This window comes from Dendropsophus ebraccatus, chromosome 1 (assembly GCF_027789765.1).
Source record: "Dendropsophus ebraccatus isolate aDenEbr1 chromosome 1, aDenEbr1.pat, whole genome shotgun sequence".
NCBI classification, from domain to species: Eukaryota; Metazoa; Chordata; class Amphibia; order Anura; family Hylidae; genus Dendropsophus; species Dendropsophus ebraccatus.
Window position 1 is genome coordinate 73,102,596 of NC_091454.1, and position 22,088 is coordinate 73,124,683.

At 43.6% G+C, this 22,088-nt stretch overlaps 1 protein-coding gene across 1 annotated transcript; it reads right to left on the reverse strand.

Moving 5' to 3' along the window:
* Nucleotides 1-14,652: 14,652 nt before the first annotated feature.
* On the reverse strand, nt 14,653-21,649 carry NHP2 (NHP2 ribonucleoprotein). The gene is made up of 4 exons (XM_069955396.1): nt 21,421-21,649; nt 16,920-16,989; nt 16,302-16,407; nt 14,653-15,448 (listed from the first exon to the last, which is right to left on the reverse strand). Exons 1-4 carry the CDS (start codon nt 21,584-21,586, stop codon nt 15,323-15,325), a joined length of 468 nt encoding a protein of 155 aa, XP_069811497.1. The 5' UTR covers nt 21,587-21,649; the 3' UTR covers nt 14,653-15,322.
* Between the last annotated feature and the right edge of the window lie 439 nt (nt 21,650-22,088).

The following is a 22,088-nucleotide window of genomic DNA, read 5'->3' on the forward strand; positions in this document are numbered from 1 at the left end:
AGTTTCCTTCACTTCCTGGTAAGGGGTAAAGGGTGGAAAAGATAGGGAAAGGGGACAGATAGGTGATTGAAGCATATTACAAAATTAAATAACTTTGTTATGTGTTTCAATTACTGGGGAAAAAGCTTTTCGCTGGAGTACCCCTTTAACCTCTTAAGGACCCATGACGTACCGGCACGTCATGGATCACTGTCACTTAAGGACCCATGACGTGCCGGTACGTCATCCCTTTAAACGGGCGCCGCGGCCGGCCGGGTCCCGATCGGGGGAGATAGCCTGCTATAATACATAGCAGGCCATCTCTCCCTGTCGGCATGGAGGGTTGTTAACCCCCCCCATGCCGACGATCGCCGCTATTGGCTGATAAGCCCATAGCGGCGATCGGAACCTTTCCGGGCCATCGGTGGCCCGATGACCCGGAAAAAAATGGCGGTCGGTGCTGTCCGAGGACGGCACCGACCGCCATTACTGTAAAAAGTAATGGTGGTCACGGTACCACCGTCCCGATCGCCGTGAACGGCCGGCCAGCCGGCCGGCCGTTCACGGCGATCAAAGTCCCCACAAGTAATAAATACCTGCTCCGGACCCCTCAGCTAGGTAGCTGAGGGGTCCGGAGCAGGTATTTGTACATTACTCACCTGTCCCGGGGTCCTGATCGGCGTCTTCCGGGTTCCCGGCGTCCACTTCCTCTTGTCGGGACTTCGGCTTCTTCCGTGAGTCCCGATCGGCTTTTTCCGGCTCCAGCGTCGTCTATTTTCGTATTTTTCCGGCTCCAGCGTCGTCTATTTTCGGATCTTGCGCTCTGCTGCCCCCTAGCGGCTGATAAGTGTAATACACGTATCAGCCACTACAGGGATGTTCAGAATGTAGTAAAAAAAAAAATTTTTTCCCAATTTTTTTTTTTTCTATTTTCCGCACCCTATCGCCGCTGAGTGTTGATCAGCATCGCACGAAAGTGCGCTGCTAATCAGCAACTCCTCCTTTTTGGCGTAGGGTGTTTTTTTTTTATATCCTACTGCCACGGTCTGCTGATAAGTGCCGAACATAAGTGCGGCATTCATCAGCAACACCATTTTTGGCGTAGGTTTTTTTTGTATACTTACTGTAAAAAACACGTAAAAAAACACTACATTACACCACACTACATTGAATAAAGTTTTACACTACACCACTACATACCCCATATACCAATCCCCATATAAAGATGGCCCCCAGGGTGTTTTCGGTATCGGACGCATACATTATTATTGCCTCCGACACCGAAACAGCCAGTGAGGATGAATTGGGGGGATCCTTCTTTCCTCCATTCATCCTCATCCTCCTCATCATCCAGTGACGTGTCTGGGAGTAGCGTAGCGTACGCTGCCCCCCAGACACGTCTTTTCCGCCAGTACCGTCCCAATAAGAGATGACGGTATGGCGTGAAATTCTACAAACTCTGTGAGAGTACCTCAGGGTACACTTACAGATTTAGGGTACGTGCACACTGCGGAATGGCGAAGGATAACCCTTTGTGCATTCCGCAGCTGGCACCCGCCGGCGGACTGATGCAGGGGCGCGTCTCCGCCCGTGTCATAGACTCTATCCTATGCATGGGCGGATTCCATTATCCGTCATTCCATCAACACGTTGGACGCAGAGCGGAATCCGCCCGTGCATAGAATGGAGTCTACGACACGGACGGAAACGTGCGCCTGCATCAGTCCGCCGGCGGGTGCCAACTGCGGAATGCACAAAGGGTTATCCTTCGCGATTCCGCAGTGTGCACGTACCCTTAGAGTGTATGTAGGAAGGGACACTCGAATCCAGCCGCCAGATGCCCCCCCCCCCCATCCTCGGAACAAGTGGGAAGATCGTCCGGGAACTGATCATCCCACTGCTGGATAAAGGTCACCACCACCTGTACGGGATAACCTTTATACCAGCACCCCCTCTTCCGGTCCCTCGCTGCCCGAGCTACTGTAGCTTGCGGCACGATCCGAACATATCAGAAGTAGTAATAGCGCCCTAATATTTAGCAGCCATGGAGCGGACCCAGCGCTTCTGGATATGAAGGACCCCGTATCGCACCAGGACAACATTTTCCAGGTGACGTCCCCCACACTGGAGAACAGGAGACCCCAGAAGAAGTGCAGAGTGTGGCGTAACAGGGGGATCAGGAAGGACACCATTTACCAGTGTGACACCTGTCCTGATCACCCCGGCCTCTGCATACTGGATCGCTCCAAGGCGTACCACACGTCACTGGGGTTCTACATTATCTAAATTCTGTCCCTTATTCCTATTTCAGGGGTCACGTTGATCCGGGGATTATTCTGATCGCCATTATGGAGTCGGGAAGGAATTTTTCCCCTGTGATGAGGCTACTGTCGTCTGCCTCACGAGGGGTTTTTGCCTTCCTCTGGATCAACACAGGTTGAATTTGATGGACACCTGTTATTTTCAACCTTATAAACTAATAATTGGCCTAATACCCCCAAATAAATTAGAATTGTCCCTTTTCCCCAGCTAAGTAGGTATGGCCGCCATTCCCATTAGAGGATGCCATGATGCAATTACAAAGCCTCTGTGCGGCCAGGACAGTAGAAACCCCCCACAAGTGACCCCATTCTGGAAACTACACCCCATAAGGAATCTAACAAGTGGGGCAGCGGGTATATGGCCCCCTGGTGACGGCCACATTTGGGACGTGAAAATGAAAAAAATGGTATTTTTTATTTTCACGGCACATGTCCTACACATGTGCCCATCACTAGTGGGGTCCATATGCTCACTGCACCCCTTGTTAGATTCCTTATGGGGTGTAGTTTCCAGAATTGGGTCACTTGTCGGGGGTTTCTACTGTTCTGGCAGCACAGGAGCTTTGTAATTGCGACATGGCCTCCATCCCCCATTCCAGCCTCTAAATGGCGCTCTGTCCTTTTGGTGACTTGCCCTGTGCCCATATGGCAAATTATGTCCACATGTGGGGTATTTTCGTACTCAGGGGAAACTACCCTACACGTTTTGTGTTCATTTTCTTTTTAACCCCTTGTGGAAATGGAAAAAAATCAAGGCTAGACCAACATTTAGTGTAATTTTTTTAAAATTTTTACTCTAAATCATTGATCTTGTCTTGATTTTTTCATTTTCACAAGGGGTTAAAAGATTAAAAAAAACACAATGTGTAGAGCAATTTCCCCTGAGTACGGAAATACCCCACATGTGGACATAAAGCGCCATGCGGGTGCAGGGTAAGCCTCCAAAGGGAAGGTGCGCCATTTGGTTTTTGAAGGCTGGATTTGGATGGAATGGATTTCGAGGGGCCATGTTGCATTCAAAAGGCCCCTGTGTTGCCAAGACAGTTAAACCCCCCACAAGTGACCCTATTATGGAAACTACACCCCTCAAGGAATGTAACAAGGGGTGTAGTCAGCATATGGACCCCACTGGTGACGGGCACAAATGTGGAACAATGTGGCGTGAAAATGAAATATTAAATTTTTACACTATAATGTTGGTCTAGCCTTGAATTTATTATTTTCACAAGGGGTTAAAAGAGAAAAAAACACACAAAATGTGTAGAGCAATTTCCCCCGAGTCCGTAAATACCCCACATGTGGACATAAAGCGCCATGTGGGTGCAGGGCAAGCCTCCGAAGGGAAGGAGCGCCATTTGGATTTTAGAGGTTGGATTTGGCTAGAATGGATGATGAACGCCATGTCGCATTTACAGAGCCCTTGTGCTGCCAAAACACTGGAAACCCCCCACAAGTGACCCCATTCTGGAAACTACACCCCTCAAGGAATCTAACAAGGGGTGCAGTGAGGATATGGACCCCTGGATGACGGGCACATTTGTGCCATGAAAGTGAAAAAATGAAAATTTTCACTTTCACGTCACATTTTTCCACATTTGTGCCCGTCACCAGTGGGGTCCATATGCTCACTGCACCCCTTGTTAGATTCCTTGAGGGGTTTAGTTTCCAGAATGGGGTCACTTGTGGGGGGTTTCCAGTGTCTTGGCAGCACGAGGGCTCTGTAAATGCGACATGGCCCTTGAAATCCATTCCAGTGAAATCCAGCTTCCAAAAGCCAATTGGCGCTCCTTCCCTTTGGAGGCTCGTCCTGCGCCCCCTTGGCACTTTATGTCCACATGTGGGGTATTTCCGTACTCGGGAGAAACTGCGCTACATGTTTTGTGTTTTTTTTTTCCTTTTATCCCTTTGTGAAAATGAAAAATTGAAGGCTAGAACAACATTTTAGTGTAAAAAATACTTTAGTCTTTTTTCAAGCCATATTGTTTGGAAAATCTGTGAAGCACCTGTGGGGTCCAGATGCTCACCACACCCCTTGTTACATTCCTTGAGGGGTGTAGTTTTCTAAATGGTGTCCCTTTAGGGGTGTTTTTTAGGTTTTGGCACCCCAGAGCCTCTGCCAACCTGAAGTGGTACAGTCAAAAATGACCAAAAATAACGGAGCCATTGAAATTCACTAGGCGCTCCCTTATATCTGAGGCTTGTGGTTGCGTCAAATAGCGCAATAGGGCCACATATGGGGTATTTCTATAAACTGCAGAAATGGGGCAATCAATATTGGGGTGCATTTCTCTGGTAATAGGTTTATAATTATGAAAAATATTGGATTACAATAAAATCTCTGCACAGAAAATTAAAATTTTCAAATTTCTTACACACTTAGCTTTTATTTCTGTGACTCCCCTAAAGGGTTAAAAAACTTTCTGGATGTGCTTTTGCAGAGTTTAGGGGGTGCAGTTTCTGAAATGGGGTGCTTCGTGAGGCTTTCTAACACACAGTCCCCTCAAATACACTTTAAACCTGAACAGTTCCCTAAAAATATCTGATTTTGAAATTTTACTGAAAATTTGGAAATTTGCTGCTAATGTTTTAAGCTTCCTATTGTCTAAAAAAAATGAAATATAGTTTAATAAATGCCGCCAACATAAAGTAGACATGTTGCTAATGCTATTTAATATATAATTTATGTGGTATAACCATTTTCTGTATAAGCAGAAAAGTTTTAAAGTTGGAAAAATGCATTTTTTCACAATTTTTCACGCTATTTTGGGTTTTTTCATAAAGATTCGTTATAAGTATCGACTCCAATTTACAAGAAATGTGAAGTACAATATGTCACGAGAAAACAATCTCAGAATCAGCCGGATAGGTAAAAGCATCCCGAAGTTATTAATGAATAAAGTGACACTGGTCAAATTCATAAAATTTGCTCCGGTCCTTAAGGCCATTTCAGGCTCTGTCCTTAAGGGGTTAAAGCCAAAGCCAGAAATGGATTTGAAAATAGGAGAAATCTCAGGATTTCCTTTATGACCTGATCTCTGCTCATAGTCTGTTTCTGGCTTTGGCTTCAAATCTTTAGCAGATAATCTGTCAGATAATCTTTTTGTGTAAATGGACCCTAAGGCAGCACCCCTACATTGCAGTCCCCACATGCAGCCAATAACCAAGGCCTACGGCATAATCCTGGCAACATTGTTGGTGAAGAAACTGGGGTGTTGTTAGGATCGCAAATGTGTGAATGGGAACTCAATGACGACGTGGGTAGTAATGGTATAAAAAGAAGTCAGTATCTACACACCTGCACCCGAGGATAGCTCTATAAGGACACAGTCATATGAATGATGATATTTGCATTGAAAGGAAAAAGGCATCTTTGTAAAATTCTCTCTCTGATGCTGACAAGTTATAAGCAGACAAGAATTGGCAACAATCACAATACACTGTATGACGTGTTCTCCTGATTCACTGAACTTTTGTCCTCTTGAATTGCTGCAGAATTTACTCATTTGTGATGTTCTCTTTAAAATAACAAGCTGTCTAGTTTCATTTCATATCACTATGTGAATGACATAGAGTGCTAGAGCAAGTACCCACTTGTCACCAGCAGCTGCACAGAGATGAGATCTGAGACAGTAAATCACAGTGGGTGTCTACAAAACTTGGCAGGCCAAGCAGAAACCAAGCCTAGCTGTATCTGAATCCTACACAAAAACACACACACCGGAACTGTTTCATCACATGCCCAAAAAGAATTATAGATTGCTGGCATTTAACTACAGTTTTATTTTTCTGCGAGAGGTGTCATAAGTTTAATCTCGTGCAGTCCTACGTGATATTTAAACCCTTGATACAAGATCAGAGGCTGCTGCTTGCTTTGATCTATACATAAAAGTCTATAATTTAATTATTCCTGAATGCATTTTTTTCTTTATTCTAGACATGTCTTGTATATCATATTAAAAAGGAGATTTTATACAGAAGTTATTTACTTCACTGTCATAAAAAAAAAACTTTTGACTAGAGATGATCCCGATGCCTTCCCAGTCTGTGGGGAAGGAGAAGACAGCCCGATTACCGCCTGGAATTCCGGGATTCAGCCTATCACAGTGGATCTCAGCAGTGAGACCCACTGTGATCAATAGCTTTTGACATGATGACATACAAAAACAGAAAAATGCAACCTGCAAGTGATCAAATGTAGAGATGAGCTAACCAGATTTCCCATTATTGGCCAGCAGAGGGAGCCACCATAACAATCTGGAGAGAGCAAGCATGGTTTCTTGGAATGGTAACTGTAAATGTGGCCATGCCCTTCTTCCTGCTGGCAAGTAAAAGCAGGGGGAGTATGTTTTTATTTTCCAATACCACTCAGCAGTACAATTTTCTTGGTGTCTACAAAGTTATTGAGTTTAGCTGCTACAGTCTATAGGTATATTCACATAGGACATTTACTGCAAATTTTCCACCTGGACTTTGCAAGTGAACAATCAACAGGATATTACGGTAGCAGCAAATGGATGACATTTTACCTATTCTCATCCACAGGCTGTTGAAAATGATAGATATGAGTCCAATCATAGACACCATAGCAGGAGAATGGTTCCCTTGTCCAGTATAAAGGTCCTTTGTCTGTCAGCTCAAAGCAAAATGGCCAGAAATACTATGTGTGACCCTCATAGTAACAGCAGTCCCATGCGCAGACAAACATCACCCCTCTGCTTGCTGGGAATTCATCTAAAGGGTAAAAGGGAACAACTCCAGGAAATAGTTCTCCCCCAGTGATCCTCTGCAGTCAGCTAGGATAGTCAGGTTGGCTAGCTCCCATCATCAGATTGTTTATCAGGGACCATGCCTGCTGGTCTCCCCTACTTAGGCTGGCCCCAGAAGAGGCAGGGGGAAGCTTACATTTGCTAGGGCCCCCCTGGGATTCAGCCAGTTACCAGCATTAGGGCGGGTTCAATGTCCGCGGAATTCCGTCAGCTGTCCGCCCGCACATCTGGGCGCCTTTCCGCCAGCCCCATAGACACCATTCTATGGGCCGGCGTATTCCGCTATACGCTGAAAGAAGTGTCATGTCACTTCTTTTAGCGGATCGCGGAATACGCCGGCCCATAGAATGGTGTCTATGGAGCCGGCGGAAAAGCACGTGCCCGTGCGGGCGGACAGCTGACGGAATTCCGCGGACATTGTCCGCGAGAATCCTGTAGTGTGAACCCGCCCTTAGGCTGGAGGATTTCTGCTGCAGGGCCATCCAGGGAATCAAGCATGCGCTCTTGAATGAGTGACAGGCTGCTGGGACATTCTGTAACATGCTGTCTGTGTCAGGAGAGGAGCATCAGTGGAGCTGAGGTGAGTTTTTATTTTTATAAGGGCTGCACAGAACAACCTATTTCTAACAGGGGCTGCTATATGGGGGCTTTATAGAGGCCTAATACTATATGAAGGGGTGCACAAATGCCTATTGCTATATGAGGACACAGAGGGGGCTATATACTGTATGGGTACGCAGTACACAATTCATTGAGTAAATTATCATTTCAGTAGGCACAGTGTATAGTGAATTTCAGGAGTAGGTTAGGTTCATTTTTGCCTTTACATAGCAAAGAAGGATCTTCTCACAAACGGAGTAGCCAATGATGTCTGGGCACTAAACTCTGCAAAAGGAATATGCAGGAATTACCATAGAGAAGATGTAGACAAAAAAACAGAAGGTGCAACAGCAACCCACAGGTGCAAGGGCTTACTGCATATATTCCTCCAAGTGTACACACGATAAACACCTGCTCTGTAGATATTAAAAATTGAGGATCTTAGCAAACTATTTAATCAAACAGAGTGTACTATGTCACCATTAAAGGTGTCCTCAGAGACATGGTCCCTTTTCACACTAGCAATGGCCTCTCCTGGGCTGAATAAGCCTACAACTGGGCAGATAGGAGCCAAATTATCTCTTTTTATAGCACCAATGGGACATGGGTGGAGTGCAAGCCAACAGGAGGTACTCCACCCACCCACACACACACTCAACTGAAAAATAGAGAAAATTGGCAGCACATCTATCACTGTTCACACTGCAGGTTGCACGCTGCTTGCACTCCACCCATGTCCCAAGGGTGCTATAAAAAGAGATCATATGGCTCCTATCTGGCCAGTTGTAGACTTATTCAGCCCAGGAGAGGAGATTGCTAGTGTGAAAATGCTAGAGTAGGGACCATGTCTCTGAGGACACCTTAACGTTGGTGACATGGTACACTCTGATCAAATAGTTTGCTAAGATCCTCATTTTTTAATATCTACAGGGCAGGTGTTCATCGTGTGTATGCTGGGAGGAGTATATACGGTAAGCTCTTGCACCTGTGAGTTGCTGTTCCACCTTCTCTTTTTTTTGTCTGTACTTAAAGGAGAAGTCCGGTGAAAATTTTTATTAAAGTATTGTATTGCCCCCCCAAAAGTTATACAAATCACCAATATACACTTATTACAGGAAATGCTGATAAAGTGCTTTTTTCCCTGCACTTTCTACTGCATCAAGGCTTCACTTCCTGGATAAAATGGTGATGTCACGACCCGACTCCCAGAGCTGTGCGGACTGTGGCTGCTAGAGAGGATGATGGCAGAGATGCTCAGTGTCCCTCCAGTGCCCTGTGTCTCTCAGTGTCCCCCTGCCATCATCTTCTCCAGCAACCATAGCCGCACAGCTCTGGGAGTCGGGTCGTGACATCACCATTTTATCCTGGAAGTGAAGCCTTGATGCTGTAGTAAGTGCAGGGAAAAAAAGCACTTTATAAGCATTTTCCTTAATAATTGTATATTGGTGATTTGTATAACTTTTGGAGGGCAAGACAATACTTTAATAAAAATTTTTTGCCGGACTTATCCTTTAAGCCACAAGCAGCGTGAAACTGCAACGTGAAAAGAGTCATAGATGTGCGGCCAATTTTTCCTTTTTTTCTATAGAGAAGATGTGACCTGTGACTCACTGATATCATTGTCTATTCTTTTCTGACTGTGTCCCATCAAAGCTGTAATTCCTTGTACGTTTTAGCAATAATGGGTGAGACAGCTCCTACCACTGCTTAGGTCATTCTGGGAGCTGTTTTTTTCACATGATAAAACTACTCTAGCTCTTTACCCTTACTTTGCAATCAGTATATTCGACTATTATTATTGTAGAACATTTTTCTATGACATCCTACACTGTGGGCACTCATCACACCAGGTAGGGAACCTGTTAAATAACTGTTAGTATGTGTACTGTAAAACTGTCAACCCTCTATGTGATAGTTATACATTATCAATCTATAAAAGAGGTATGCCCACATATACCTTGGCCAACTGGGACTAGTAAAGACAGACTATAAAAACAAGACAACAATTTTGCCAAGAGTCACAAAAAACAGATTAGCATGTCTAATTATGGGTCAGGATTTTTGTTAATGGTGCAGAATGTCAAAGATAGTTCACAACACTAAGGGTATATGCTGATAGTAGGGACTATATTGGTTCGCACCTCTAAGAGTACCCCAACACAGTAGTAATGAAGCAACAAAAATATATCTACAATATTTTACATATTGGTTGGGTCTTCAGAGTTTATAAGATATGAGAAAATTACTAAAACTAAAAGCTTTCCTTGCATCTAAAACCTCTCATCTGTAATAGTTTCAGATAGTAGATTAGTAATGTTACTAATGACCTCTTCCTCCCATGACTGTACCTCTGCTTGCAGCTGACAACATATATTTAGCAGGCAGCTGCTCAAGGATTAATGCATATGGCAACCATCACTTAGCAAGGAATTGCATCAAATAGGGCTGGGAAATTTGGGCCTAAAATTAAACTTCGGGTGACTCTAAACATTTATCTACATTTTTCTAATATGTTGCTAAACAAGCTAAAAGAATACAAAAACACAGGTTTACACAAGGAAAGTTTCCCCCAAAATAAGACAGTGTCTTATATTAATTTTTGCTCCCAAAGATGCACTAGGTCTTATTTTTACATGCAGGAGGAATTCACATGTAACATGTACAGCAGGAACAGAGAGTAAAGTATGGCGGCTTCTGGCCACATGGGGGAGCTCTCTAGAGCACACTTGTACAGCACAGCAGGGACATTATACAGTATGGTGGCAGGCAATGGAATAACGGCAGACTGTTTGCAGCTTTACATCTGGTAGTTAGGGACAACGGGGATGGTGGAAGGCAACGGGCCACTTGATGCCTTGCCTGCACATTTACAAGTCACTGTGTGTAACGATATGCGTTTGGTCCACACCACGGCATCAGTTCCCATGATATGATTATCAGTGATTCTTGTAATGCATATGGTTTGGCTTCTTTTTCCACTGAATGTTTACACTTTATGCTTATAAGGATATTATTTCTCTTTGGTGCACTTGCACAATAGCACTTTGTATATTTATTGAATTTGGATTATTCATTTTTGATTTGGGAGATTGTGTTGGTCTAATGTTGAAGCCATCTTGTTGTTCGGCTTATGTATAATTTAATCATGTGGAACAATGACCGTATTGCCTGATTTCCTGGTGGAAAGGAGGTACTAGATCCCTTTAATTAGTTTCTCATACAACTAAGTGGTTTTTTAATTGATTTTAATTGTTGTTTGTTGTGGTGTCCTGTTTTTGAATTATGTCCTAATAAAGATTGTAATTTATTTTTTGTACATAGTGGTGTGCGCTTTATTATATGGTGTCTAGCTTTCTTCTTTCGTACATGGTTTGTATTTGACACTTAGCTGCACCCATTGTTCTTTGTATTAGTGTGAGCTCCCTTATTTCTTTATATTCAAGATTGCACATTTAAAAGTAACAGCCGCAGAAGGAAAAAAAAAAAAAAATCAGGGTTGGCAGCAGGTGATTCTTGTCCTGCTTACTAGAGAAGATTGAACAGCGGAAAATCTTAGGTTTCTATAAAACTCGAACCTTCCACATTTGATACACGATGCCTTCCCGTTCTGTGGGGAAGGAGGAGACAGCTCAGGTACCACCTGGAATTCTGGGATAGAGCCTATTACCTAGGCTGAATCCCGGAAATCTAGGCGGTATCTGGGCTGTCTCTTTCTTCCCCCACAGACCGGGAAGGCATCGTGTATCAAATGCGGAAGGTTCGAGTTTTATAGAAACCTAAGATTTTCTGCTATTCGATCATCTCTACTGCTGACAAAGTGATCAGTCTATTTTTAGGGTCCATTTACACAGAAAGATTATCTGACAGATTATTTGCCAAAGATTTGAAGCCAAAACCAGGAACGGACTATAAACAGAACAGGTCACAAAGGAAAGCCTGAGATTTCTCCTCTTTTCAAATCCATTCCTGGCTTTGTCGTCAAATCTTTGGCAGATAATCTTTCTGTGTAAATGGAGCCTTAGTCCACCTTGCATCAATTAACTGTCTCTGTCCTAATTAATGCAGCTGCTCTGCAATGGGCAGTGAAGGTAGGGGACAATGGTGGCGAGCTTAAAAAAAATCACAGCTGCGTGCCTGGGTATTCTGTTCGGCAGGCATGCTTTCAAACAAGAACTTTGCCACGTCTTACTTTTGGGGGAAGGCCTGATAATCAGTAAACTGTATATTATAAGGGTAGTGTCACAAGCATCATTTATCACTTATCCACAGGATCAGTAAGGAATGTAATATTGCTGGGGTTCCAACCACTGGTAGCATTATAAATAGAAGATGCAGTTACATGTTCCTACTAGAGATGAGCAAATTTACAGTACAAACTTAGCGAATCGCTTTGTTAGCATGGCAATTTGCTTATCAGCTGGCTGCCTTTGAAGTCTGCGCTCCTCTGCCCTGGGTGCTGGATCCAGTCCTGGGAGAAATGTCCCAGGACTTGATCCAGTTTTTCCAGGAATCCGGGGTGAAGCAGCACAGAGGTATGGACATCAAAAGTAGCAGGCTGATAAGCAGATTGCAGAGCTAATAAACCGATTCGCTGTTTATACTGTAATTCGCTCATTTCTAGTTGCTACCACTAGCAGTGGATGGAGAGAAACTATGTTCACTTTTTAGTGTGGGCTCTAAACAGGTGTTAAAACACTAATGAACAGGTCAGGTCATAAAACAATGTTTTTGCTGCTCAAAAAACGGGAAAATAAAAATAAAATCCTGAAACTGATTTGTTAACATACACTGACTTTACGACTAATTTGTATGGCCATAAGGGACGTGTCATTTATCTGACAGCTGTAGTTCATGTTCTAAACGTGTTCATAAATCCAGCTGTGATTCCAAAAACAAAAAGTGTTTTTATTCTCTGATACAAAGAGGCTTTTCGGCCGTTACTGACGTTTTGTAATAGAAGGCAACGATCAGCTGACATGAAAAATGTCAGCTGATCGTTGCAGTTGTTTGTATTAACATGTTAAGACACAAACGACTAATATAGCAGCGATTTGCTGCCGTTGCCATGTGGAATAGGAGGGGCGGCAGCAGACCTCTGCTATGGGCTGCCTGGATAATCTAGCCATCACCCAGGCAGCCCCACCCCCAGCGGCCCCCTTGTACTCACCCGCTCGCTGACAACGCGCTCAATAGCTGCAGCAGCGAGGGGGAAAGAGGAGCAAGCGAGTGCTGCCAGCACTCGTTTGCTCCTCTCAATGTCGCCCTGTGTAATAGGGGCTTTAGCTTCCAAGTGTAAAGGAAGCAGAGTGGGAGGAAAAGAGGAAGCTTCCAGCTAGCAGCAGGTCATAAGCTTGGAAAAGCCTCTGACTCCTTGTGCCTCAGAATGAAAGCATTGTTCTACACCATAAAAGTACATGTCTCCTTGCAATACAGCTAGATAGCAGTGTCAGCAGTTTGGAATGTGAATTACAGCTGACAGATTCCCTTTAAAACAAATATACCATCAGGTACGATGCAAATTATGGTTCCAGTACACTAGAAGTCATTAAAATTGTAGTACAACTCCTGTTGTCTCGCCAGATGACAGATTTCTTTTACATGGGTAGTTTACCACTAAGCCACCGTGCTGCCCTATATTCTATGGGGATTGGCTACAGCTCTGAACAGTGCCTGACACGGACAGAGGTGGCAACAGAGAGCACTGTGTCAGACTGGAAAGAATACACCACTTCCTGCAGGACAAACAGCAGCTGATAAGTACTCAAAAGATTTGAGATTTTTTAATAGAACTAAATTACAAATCTCTGTCACATGCTCAGACCAGCTGAGGGTGCCCCTCCTTTAAGAAGGTGTTACAGATCAGGGGCTTAGGAAAGCCCCTGAGTCTTTGTACTATAAAAGAAAGCATTTTTCTACATGATGAAAGCACCGCTGGATGCATAAAAGATCACAAGAGATGAGCGAATTTACAGTACAAACCAAGCGAATGCTTCGTTAGCTCTGCAATTTGCTTATCAGCCGACTGCTTTTGATGCCGCTCAGTGCTGCTCCACCCTTGGTGCCTGGAAAAGCTGGATCCAGTCCTGGGAAACCTCTCCCAGGACTGGATCCAGCATTTCCAAGCACCCGGGACAGAGCAGCACTGACTTCAAAGGCAGCCGGCTGATTACAGAGCTAACAAAGCAATTCGCTTTGTTTTTACTGTAAATTCACTCAATTCTACATAAAATGTATCATGCATGTCCCTGACCTAAAAACCATCTAGAACTTTCAGCAGTTTGAAACATAAAGTGCCAAAAAATGCCAAAAAAGCCAAAAAGATGTTGCTGTGCTGCACCAAAATTTCAGCTACTAGGGGTAAAATGTCCATTAAATTTGCAGTTACTTGCTGTTAGGCTGAGTCTGTCACTAGTAACAGAGACACCAAGATGGACTGTAGGAAGTAGGGGAATGCTGATGCCAGGCTTCCCCTACAGCCACTGATTCAGGAACAAGGCAATCTCTGCAACTTCTGCTTACTCCAAAAATATGCTTTTTTCTTTTTTTAATTCCATTACTATGCTTGTGGTCAAATGGTCTCAGCTGTTAGCCCCATTTACGTACACTCATGCAGGTTCTTCTCTTTGTCACTGTATGTTATATAAATGCTTTTAATTTGCCAAAAATTATTCTGTATTTTGGATAGAGCAAGCACAGTTTGTCTTCTGGATTATGATGAAAAACAGCCCACCAAAATCTGCATTCTATTAAAAACATACAGGGCCATTAGGTTATATGATACACAGTAAGAGAAGTCAGGGCAGGAAGTAAATTAGGGTTGACAGCTGGGAAAATACCAACATAACTTTATAGTGCACAACTACAAGACAATTTTTTGTATCTTTTTTATTTTATATTTACATTATCAACTCAGGTACAAGGATTCCCTGTTTGTTTGATATATTTTCTTTGTTAATTTTAACTAGGAAAATAGCCTAAAACAGATCAACTGTTTACATAGAAGTGGCTCTATGGACTTTATTATGAACAGCCTAAGCCTTTTTTTTTTTTATCAAAAACACCATTTATTTTAATGGCATTCTGCTTTTTTCACATTTTTACAACTGAGAGCAACAATTTCTGAGAGCAAAGTTTTCTTTGTAACCATGATACCTCAAACATATATTTAACATAAATCAGATTTTGGCCACAATCTTGAACATAAAAAAAATCCCTTTCTGCAAGAACACACATAGGGGAATGTGTAATGACTTTCCATATACACAGCGCATCTACAATATAATATTTGAGAATAGGAAGGATCCTCAGTCAAGTTTTTTTTTTTTAATAAATGTTATATTGAAAGATGGACAGATCATAAATCACCATCAATGTACACAGTTGTCTCATTTAAGAGAAAATATTCTTAAAATAAAAAAAGTATTAATATACCATAAATGAGTAAGAAAAAAAAAAAAAAAAGTCGTTGCTCCACAAAGAAACAGAAGTCCAAAATACAGTGAGGCATCTTAGTTGATAACCCAAAATGAAGTAAAATGTAGTCAAAATTCAAAATGAAAGGGAACTGAAAATCCATTATGGAAAATCTGGTCTAGATGTAGGTGGCCTCCCCAAAAGAATAACTCTGCAGTCTCACTGTGTGTAATTTGAACACCCTCAAAAAGGTAATGGAAGTCCCTGCACCTCCTCAAAACAGTCATTATATGCATCTTCATAGTCCGCATTAGATTTAATCATTATTACACAGGTTGGACGTTTGGAGCCAGCAGCAGCACCCAAATCCTAGGGAAAAGAAAGAAACATTAGTATCATATTCCTACTTACACTCTTGTTTAACATAATTTCCAGCAGTAGACTGAAAGCATGATACTGACCATAAACGTTTAATTCTTACTTTTCTATAGATCATTTTAGTGACAAACTGTACCCTCAATATCATCACTGCATTATTTTCCAATTCATGCTGTGTATCAATTCCTCACAACTTTCAAGACCTGTGTTTGCCTTACCATGTAAGTAGAGCTGGGCAATATGGCCTAAAACTAAGATTATTTTTTTTAACTTTTAAAATTAAAAAGTGCAAGTCCAGAGTTGCTCTCCTGCCCATTCTGCAAACAGTGCGTGGAGACGCAGCTGATGCTGGGTGATTGTGGATGGTAACCTAGGCAATCAGCTGTCAACAATTCCTGGTCATTTGAATGCAGCACATGTGGCGTGAACTCTGTTCAGCAACACAGGGTGCCAACATACAGCGCTCCAATGTGAGCTGCACCACAAACTCCTGTTTCTAGGGGAGAAAAGTCTTGTAAATACTGCACACATTGGTGCATGCTACGATGTATGAAAGCATAAAGGGTATAACAGAAGCCTTTAGAACATCTACTGGTGCTTTATTCTGGCTCCATTAAAAATGGAGAACCAATGTGGCTGCATACACGGGCCTGCTAACAAATAAAACTGATACCCTGCTCAATCATTAGAGTGTTGCTGTCTGTAACAAAACAAGGGAGGTAAAATGGGAAATGTTTAGGACATTTTAAATTCTAACTGGCAAATATTACATAAACGTCCATACAAATAACTTTAAGCTGGAACGGGTTTTAACTATATATACAACCATATATATTATACTCACTGATTTAGAAGGCACATATGCATATGGTATGTTGCGCTCTTCACACATGACAGGAACATGGCAATAAACTTCAATAGGAAGTGTGTCACCAGCCAGTATAACAATGCTACATGAGAGAAGGGGGAAAAAAAAATTAAGAATTGCTGCACAACAACCTGGGATGTGGTATTAGAAAGGACAATTGGTCCTGCAAAGAACAAGCCCTCATGTGGCTCTATAGAGGAAAAAAAGAATGCGAGGAGGAAAAAGTGAACACTGAGGTAAAAATTGGCTGGCGAGTGAAAGGGTTAAATAAAATGAAAGCTACAATTTATGTCAAGGCCTTGTGATAAGAAGGTCACAAGGCTGTAAGATACTCCATTAGCTGACATGGTTCTGTAGACTCCATGGTTATATAAGGGAGCTTTTTTTTTTGTAAAGATGTGGTGTAGTAAACTGATTGTAATTCTTTGTCATTGTAATTTGCTCAAACAGGAGCTTGCTCAAAAATGTGCAACTCACCCCCCCTCCTTTTTATACACCGCCTATGCAGGCCTAGGTGACTGCCACTACATTCACTACATGTCTTTACCATTAACGATAGTAGCTGTATCCTGAGATATAAATAAATTCACTCACCCCTTCTCTCCTTTATTGATAAACTTCTGAACCTCCTTCACTCCTCTCCGGATATTCTTATTTTTGGAAGCTAAACAGGAAAGCAGCAAGTTAGTAAAAGACAAGTAACCAGCAACATATAAACATCAGTTCAGAATATTGTATTAAGAAGCACAAGTTGGGCTTAAAGGACAACTCCCACAAAAATTTTTTTTTGCTCATTTAACACACATTACAAAGTTATATAACTTTGTAATGTGGTTAAATACCCGGTCTGGCCCCCTTCCCCCACTTTCGGACCCCCGACCCCCCACCCCGGAAGTTAAAGAATGTATACATTACCTATTACGATCGTCACGGTCCTCTTCTCCGGGGCGGCATCTGGTGACGACGACGTCAGAGCCGAGGGGCGGTCCGGGTCTTCTTCCTCCTCGGCGTCTTCATGCAAAGTGAATGGGGATGAAAAGGCTGCTGGTGCACATGCGCACCAGCAGCCTTTTCATTGGCTGGAGCGCATCACATGGCTTCCAGCTTGCTCAGCCCTGATTGGCTGAGCTTGCTGGAAGCCATGTGATGCGCTCCAGCCAATGAAAAGGCTGCCGGTGCGCAAGCGCACTGGCAGCCTTTTCCATCCCCTGGACCCGGAAGTTGGAGACATCGCTGGATGGCGGACGGCGGCGACGGAGAGGCGGACGGCGGGCGAATCGAGTGGCGATCGTCACCGGAGAGATGGTGAGTATGGTGTCTGTGTGTGTCTGTTTTTTTTTTTGGGGGGTCCCGCGGGAGTTGTCCTTTAAAGAAGATGCACTGCTATATAAGGTGTCAGAAATGTTACCTCCCACCACCGGGAAAAGGGAGGCACATATAGTCTGTGGTAATATTTCTATGTGCTGGAAATTGTTCCAGAACATGCACACACTATAGGCACCCATACTTTAAGATGGGGGCAACTGTCCGGCTGGTACATCATATCCATTTGGGTAAGACAACTCATTTTTGTATAATTTTTTGTGTTGATAGAGTTGATTCAGGGTGAGTTTATGGTAATATACCTATGAATTGTACTGGGTTCCTGATCAAGTCTCTAAACATTGCCTGACGGTAGCACCCCTCATTTGTATGTTTTCCCTGTTGGTTTTTAACGTATTTTCTCAGTCGCAGTTCACTGTGTTGTACGAATTTTAAATGTATGTGCTTTTTATCTAATAAAGTATTCTTTGATATGTTTACAAGTTTTGGAGGTTCAGTTGTTTCTATATAGGTTTTGTGTTCGTAACTAGAACCCAGTATTATTACATTAACACCACATCCCCTTCTCAGCTCTTATAATACATATAGACTGCAGTGTAGGGGAGATCTGCTATATCTTTGTATATGTATGCATACTTTAAGATGGACTAAGTGCTTTTGTATCGAAAACCAGCTTTAGGCTATGTCCACACACTATTTTTGTTTGTTTTCATTGATATGATATAGTGGTGCCTTGTATTACGAGCATAATTCATTCCGGGTCCATGCTTGTAATCCAAATCCACTCTTAAACCAAAGTAAATTTTCCCATAAGAAATCAAAGAAATGCAGACAATTGGTTCCACACCCCAAAAATAATGATTTATTATTCTGAATAACATGTAAAACACATGAAACAAACATTCAGAAACAGCAGAATATGTCATATTATAAGTTACTGTACAGTAATGGAGAGGATGGGAAACATAAGGGCTGACAGACTGCAGGGAGCATGAAGAAATGAGCAAGGCAGATGTGGGCACTATATAGCAGCACTCTGTCCGGGGTGAGAGGGGTTACAGCTATGGAGAGATTACCTCCATAGTCCTGTCCCCTGATGTAAGCCCCAGCCTGAAGTGGATCTGCTATGATTTGGAAGGTGAAGGAGACGTCTATGGTCAGAGTACAGTGCTGTAGACCCCGCTATGCAGACCATGCTCCTCCTCCACTCGCCCTCCCACCCAGTACAGGGAGCTATTAAACAAAGCAATACTCCTAAACAAAGTCACAATTTTGAAAAACTGTGAGCTCTTAAACCAAGGTACCACTGTATATCATAGATCAGCGTAGTAGTATTCGTCGAAGTCACCTAGGGGGACTTCTAGTTAAAGGGGTAATGCGGCGCTAAGAAATTACTGTACCACCAGGCCCAGGTGCCGCTTGTAGCCCGGGACCGCAGGTATTAGCAGGCACGGTCCGATCGCCGTGCCCGCTAATACAGTAGTCAGATGCAGCTGTCAAAGATGACAGCTGCATCCGATTACCGGATGCAGCACTTCCCTGGTGTCTAGTGGCGATCTCCGTGACTGGTGCCGGCCGTGGTCTCCGCCAAAATGGCGCTGATCCCGGCTCGGCACTCGTTTGTATTCGGCTGCAGCAGCCGAAAGCATCCGAGTGCCGATCTCATTGATCTTTGCTGTATAACTATACAGCAAAGATCTCAATGAGAGATCAATGCACTTATACTAGAAGTCCCCAAGGGGTGCTTCTAGTATAAGTGTAAAAAAATAAAAACAAAAAAAGTGTTATTATTAGTAAAAAGCCCCCTCCCCTAATAAAAGTCAGAATCACCCCCCTTTTCCCATGTTTTTAATAAAAGTAAATAAACAAACATGTTTGCTATTGCCGCGTGCGTAAGCGCCCGAACTATTAATTAATCACATTCCTGATCTAAAAAATGCAAAATTGCGCATTTTTGGTCGCATCAAATGCAGAAAAAATTTAATAAAAAGCGATCAAAAAGTCTTACATGTGCAATCAAGGTACCGATAGAAAGAACACATCATGGCGCAAAAAATGACACCTGACATAGCCCCATAGACCAAAGGATAAAAGCACTATAAGCCTGGGAATGGAGCGATTTTTAAGGAACATATATTTGTTAACAATGGTTTGAATTTTTTACCGGCCATCAGATACAAGAAAAGTTATACATGTTATATATCGTTGTAATCATAACGACTTGAGGAACATGCATAACAAGACAGTTTTACCCCAGGGCGATTGGCGTAGTAACAAATATCCCCAAATAAAAGAAATGTGTTTTTTTGTTCAATTTCACCACACATTGAATTTTTTCCTGGTTTGGCAGTGTCCTTAATGCAAACATTCAGCCTGTCATTGCAAAGTACAATTAGTGACGCAAAAAATAAAGGCTCATGTGGGTCTCTAGGTGAAAAATGCAAGTGCTATGGCCTTTTAAACACAAGGAGGAAAAAACCAAAACACAAAAACGAAAAGTGGCTCCGTCCTTAAGGGGTTAAGTTACATAAAACATACTGCAGTCATAATTTGACTGCGGCATGTAATGGGTTGCAGCAGGAGCTTTGCACCATCTTATCTGGACTCTGCAGTAAAAAGGTGTATGGGTTAAAGGGAACCAATCAGCCCGTTTGAGCTGATATGGTTCCCTTAAGCATTGTATAAAGCACCTGGAGCACGTACCGGCCGCAGCAGATGCTTTGTAACGGAGAAAATGACTTTTATTCCCTGGCTCGTGACTAGATACGAGCGGGGAAGTAGTCATGGTGGGCGGCTCCCCGCTTGTATCTAGTCACTGCGCTCTGCCTGTCAGCGGGCTCAGAGGGGATGATTGACAGGCAGAGAGGTCCGTTACTGGGCTCTCTGCCTATCAATCATCCCGCCGAGCGCGCTGACAGGCAGAGCGCAGTGACTAGATACGAGCGGGGAGCCGCCCACCATGACTACCTCCCCGCTCGTATCTAGTCACGAGCCGGGGAATAAAAGTAATTTTCTCCGTTATAAAGCATCTGCTGCGGCCGGTACGTGCCGGGGCCGCTCCAGGTGCTTTATACAATGCTTAAGGGAACTATATCAGCTCAAGCGGGCTGATTGGTTCCCTTTAAAGTGATATTGCTGAGATTAACTGATATTTGATGGTACCCAGTGTGCCAGTCTACATGCAGGCATTTCCAGCAGGTCAGAAAACAGGAGGAAGCTGAGGAATCATGGCATGCAAGTACAGGGAGGTTTTTTTTAGATTAGTTGAACTGTTCTGGTCAGCTCTCCTAACCCAAATACTCAGCACTTGACTTCCAGCGGTCTGGTGAAGCTGGATGTCATCCAAGGGGGTCATAAACTGTATCCATGTTTTACCAGACTCCCTGGGGCTTGATCCAACTTCTTCAGCCGCTGGTATACAAATGCCTGAAGACTGCACTGGAGCAGGTTGCAGTTGTGCGCAGGCGGCCATTTAGAGTCTATGTGGTAATGTACAACAGGTGAGCACTGTACTGAGCTGGCCATAGATTGTGAATCTGCCGCCTCATGTAGGTAGAGCGGAGCCCTGTACATGGAGCGGATAGGCCCCCAGCTACCATACATTACCAGCTGTATAGGAAGCTCCCTTTTGGCACAGCATATAATCTGCTTTAATCCATAGAAACATCGATGCTGTGCAATACTTAAGGTATATGACTAGAGCCAGGTAGCAGTACATAGATAACACCAGGGAGGGGGCCCCACTAGTGCCCACAGCTCCCAGCACACCTACCCTTCTTGATGCACTTGTAGATCCTCTTGGTGAGCTTCCTCCCTGCCAGTGGCTGAGCGATGGGGTTCAGGTTCTCCAGCAGCTCCTCATACGTCCGCTCCGGGGGCGCCACTGTAGCCAGCTCGGTCTCCTCTTCCTCCTCTCGTTTCTCCTTCTTTACCTTCATCCTGGATCGCTCAGCCTCGCCGCACGTGTCCTGCGCTTCTCTCTCACACGCTGCTTCCGGCGCCACTACTTCCGGTCGCTGGAAATGAGAGGGAGGAGCCTGGACTGTACCATCCGCCTGACACTCCGGGGTCCCCCGCTACAGATGTCACTGTTATATTGCCACTTATTGTTATTATTATTGCCATTCAGGATACGAGGGAAGCTGGCTGGCAGGTTTATTGGTGACCGCAATGGCTGCGTCCTCACAAGCAGCTAGACCTGACAATCCGACCTGCATCAGTTACAGCAGTGTCACTTAGAAGAACTTTGGCTATTTTTGTTATAGACAAGGGATGGGGAACCTTCGGCCCTCCAGCTGTTTCAGAACTACAATTCCCATCATGCCTGGGCAGCCGAAGCTTTAGCCTTCACTAAGCAGATGGGAATTGTAGTTTGGAAACAGCTGGAGGGCTGAAGGTTCCCCATCCCTTATAGACACACATGAAAAGGTATTGGTCAGT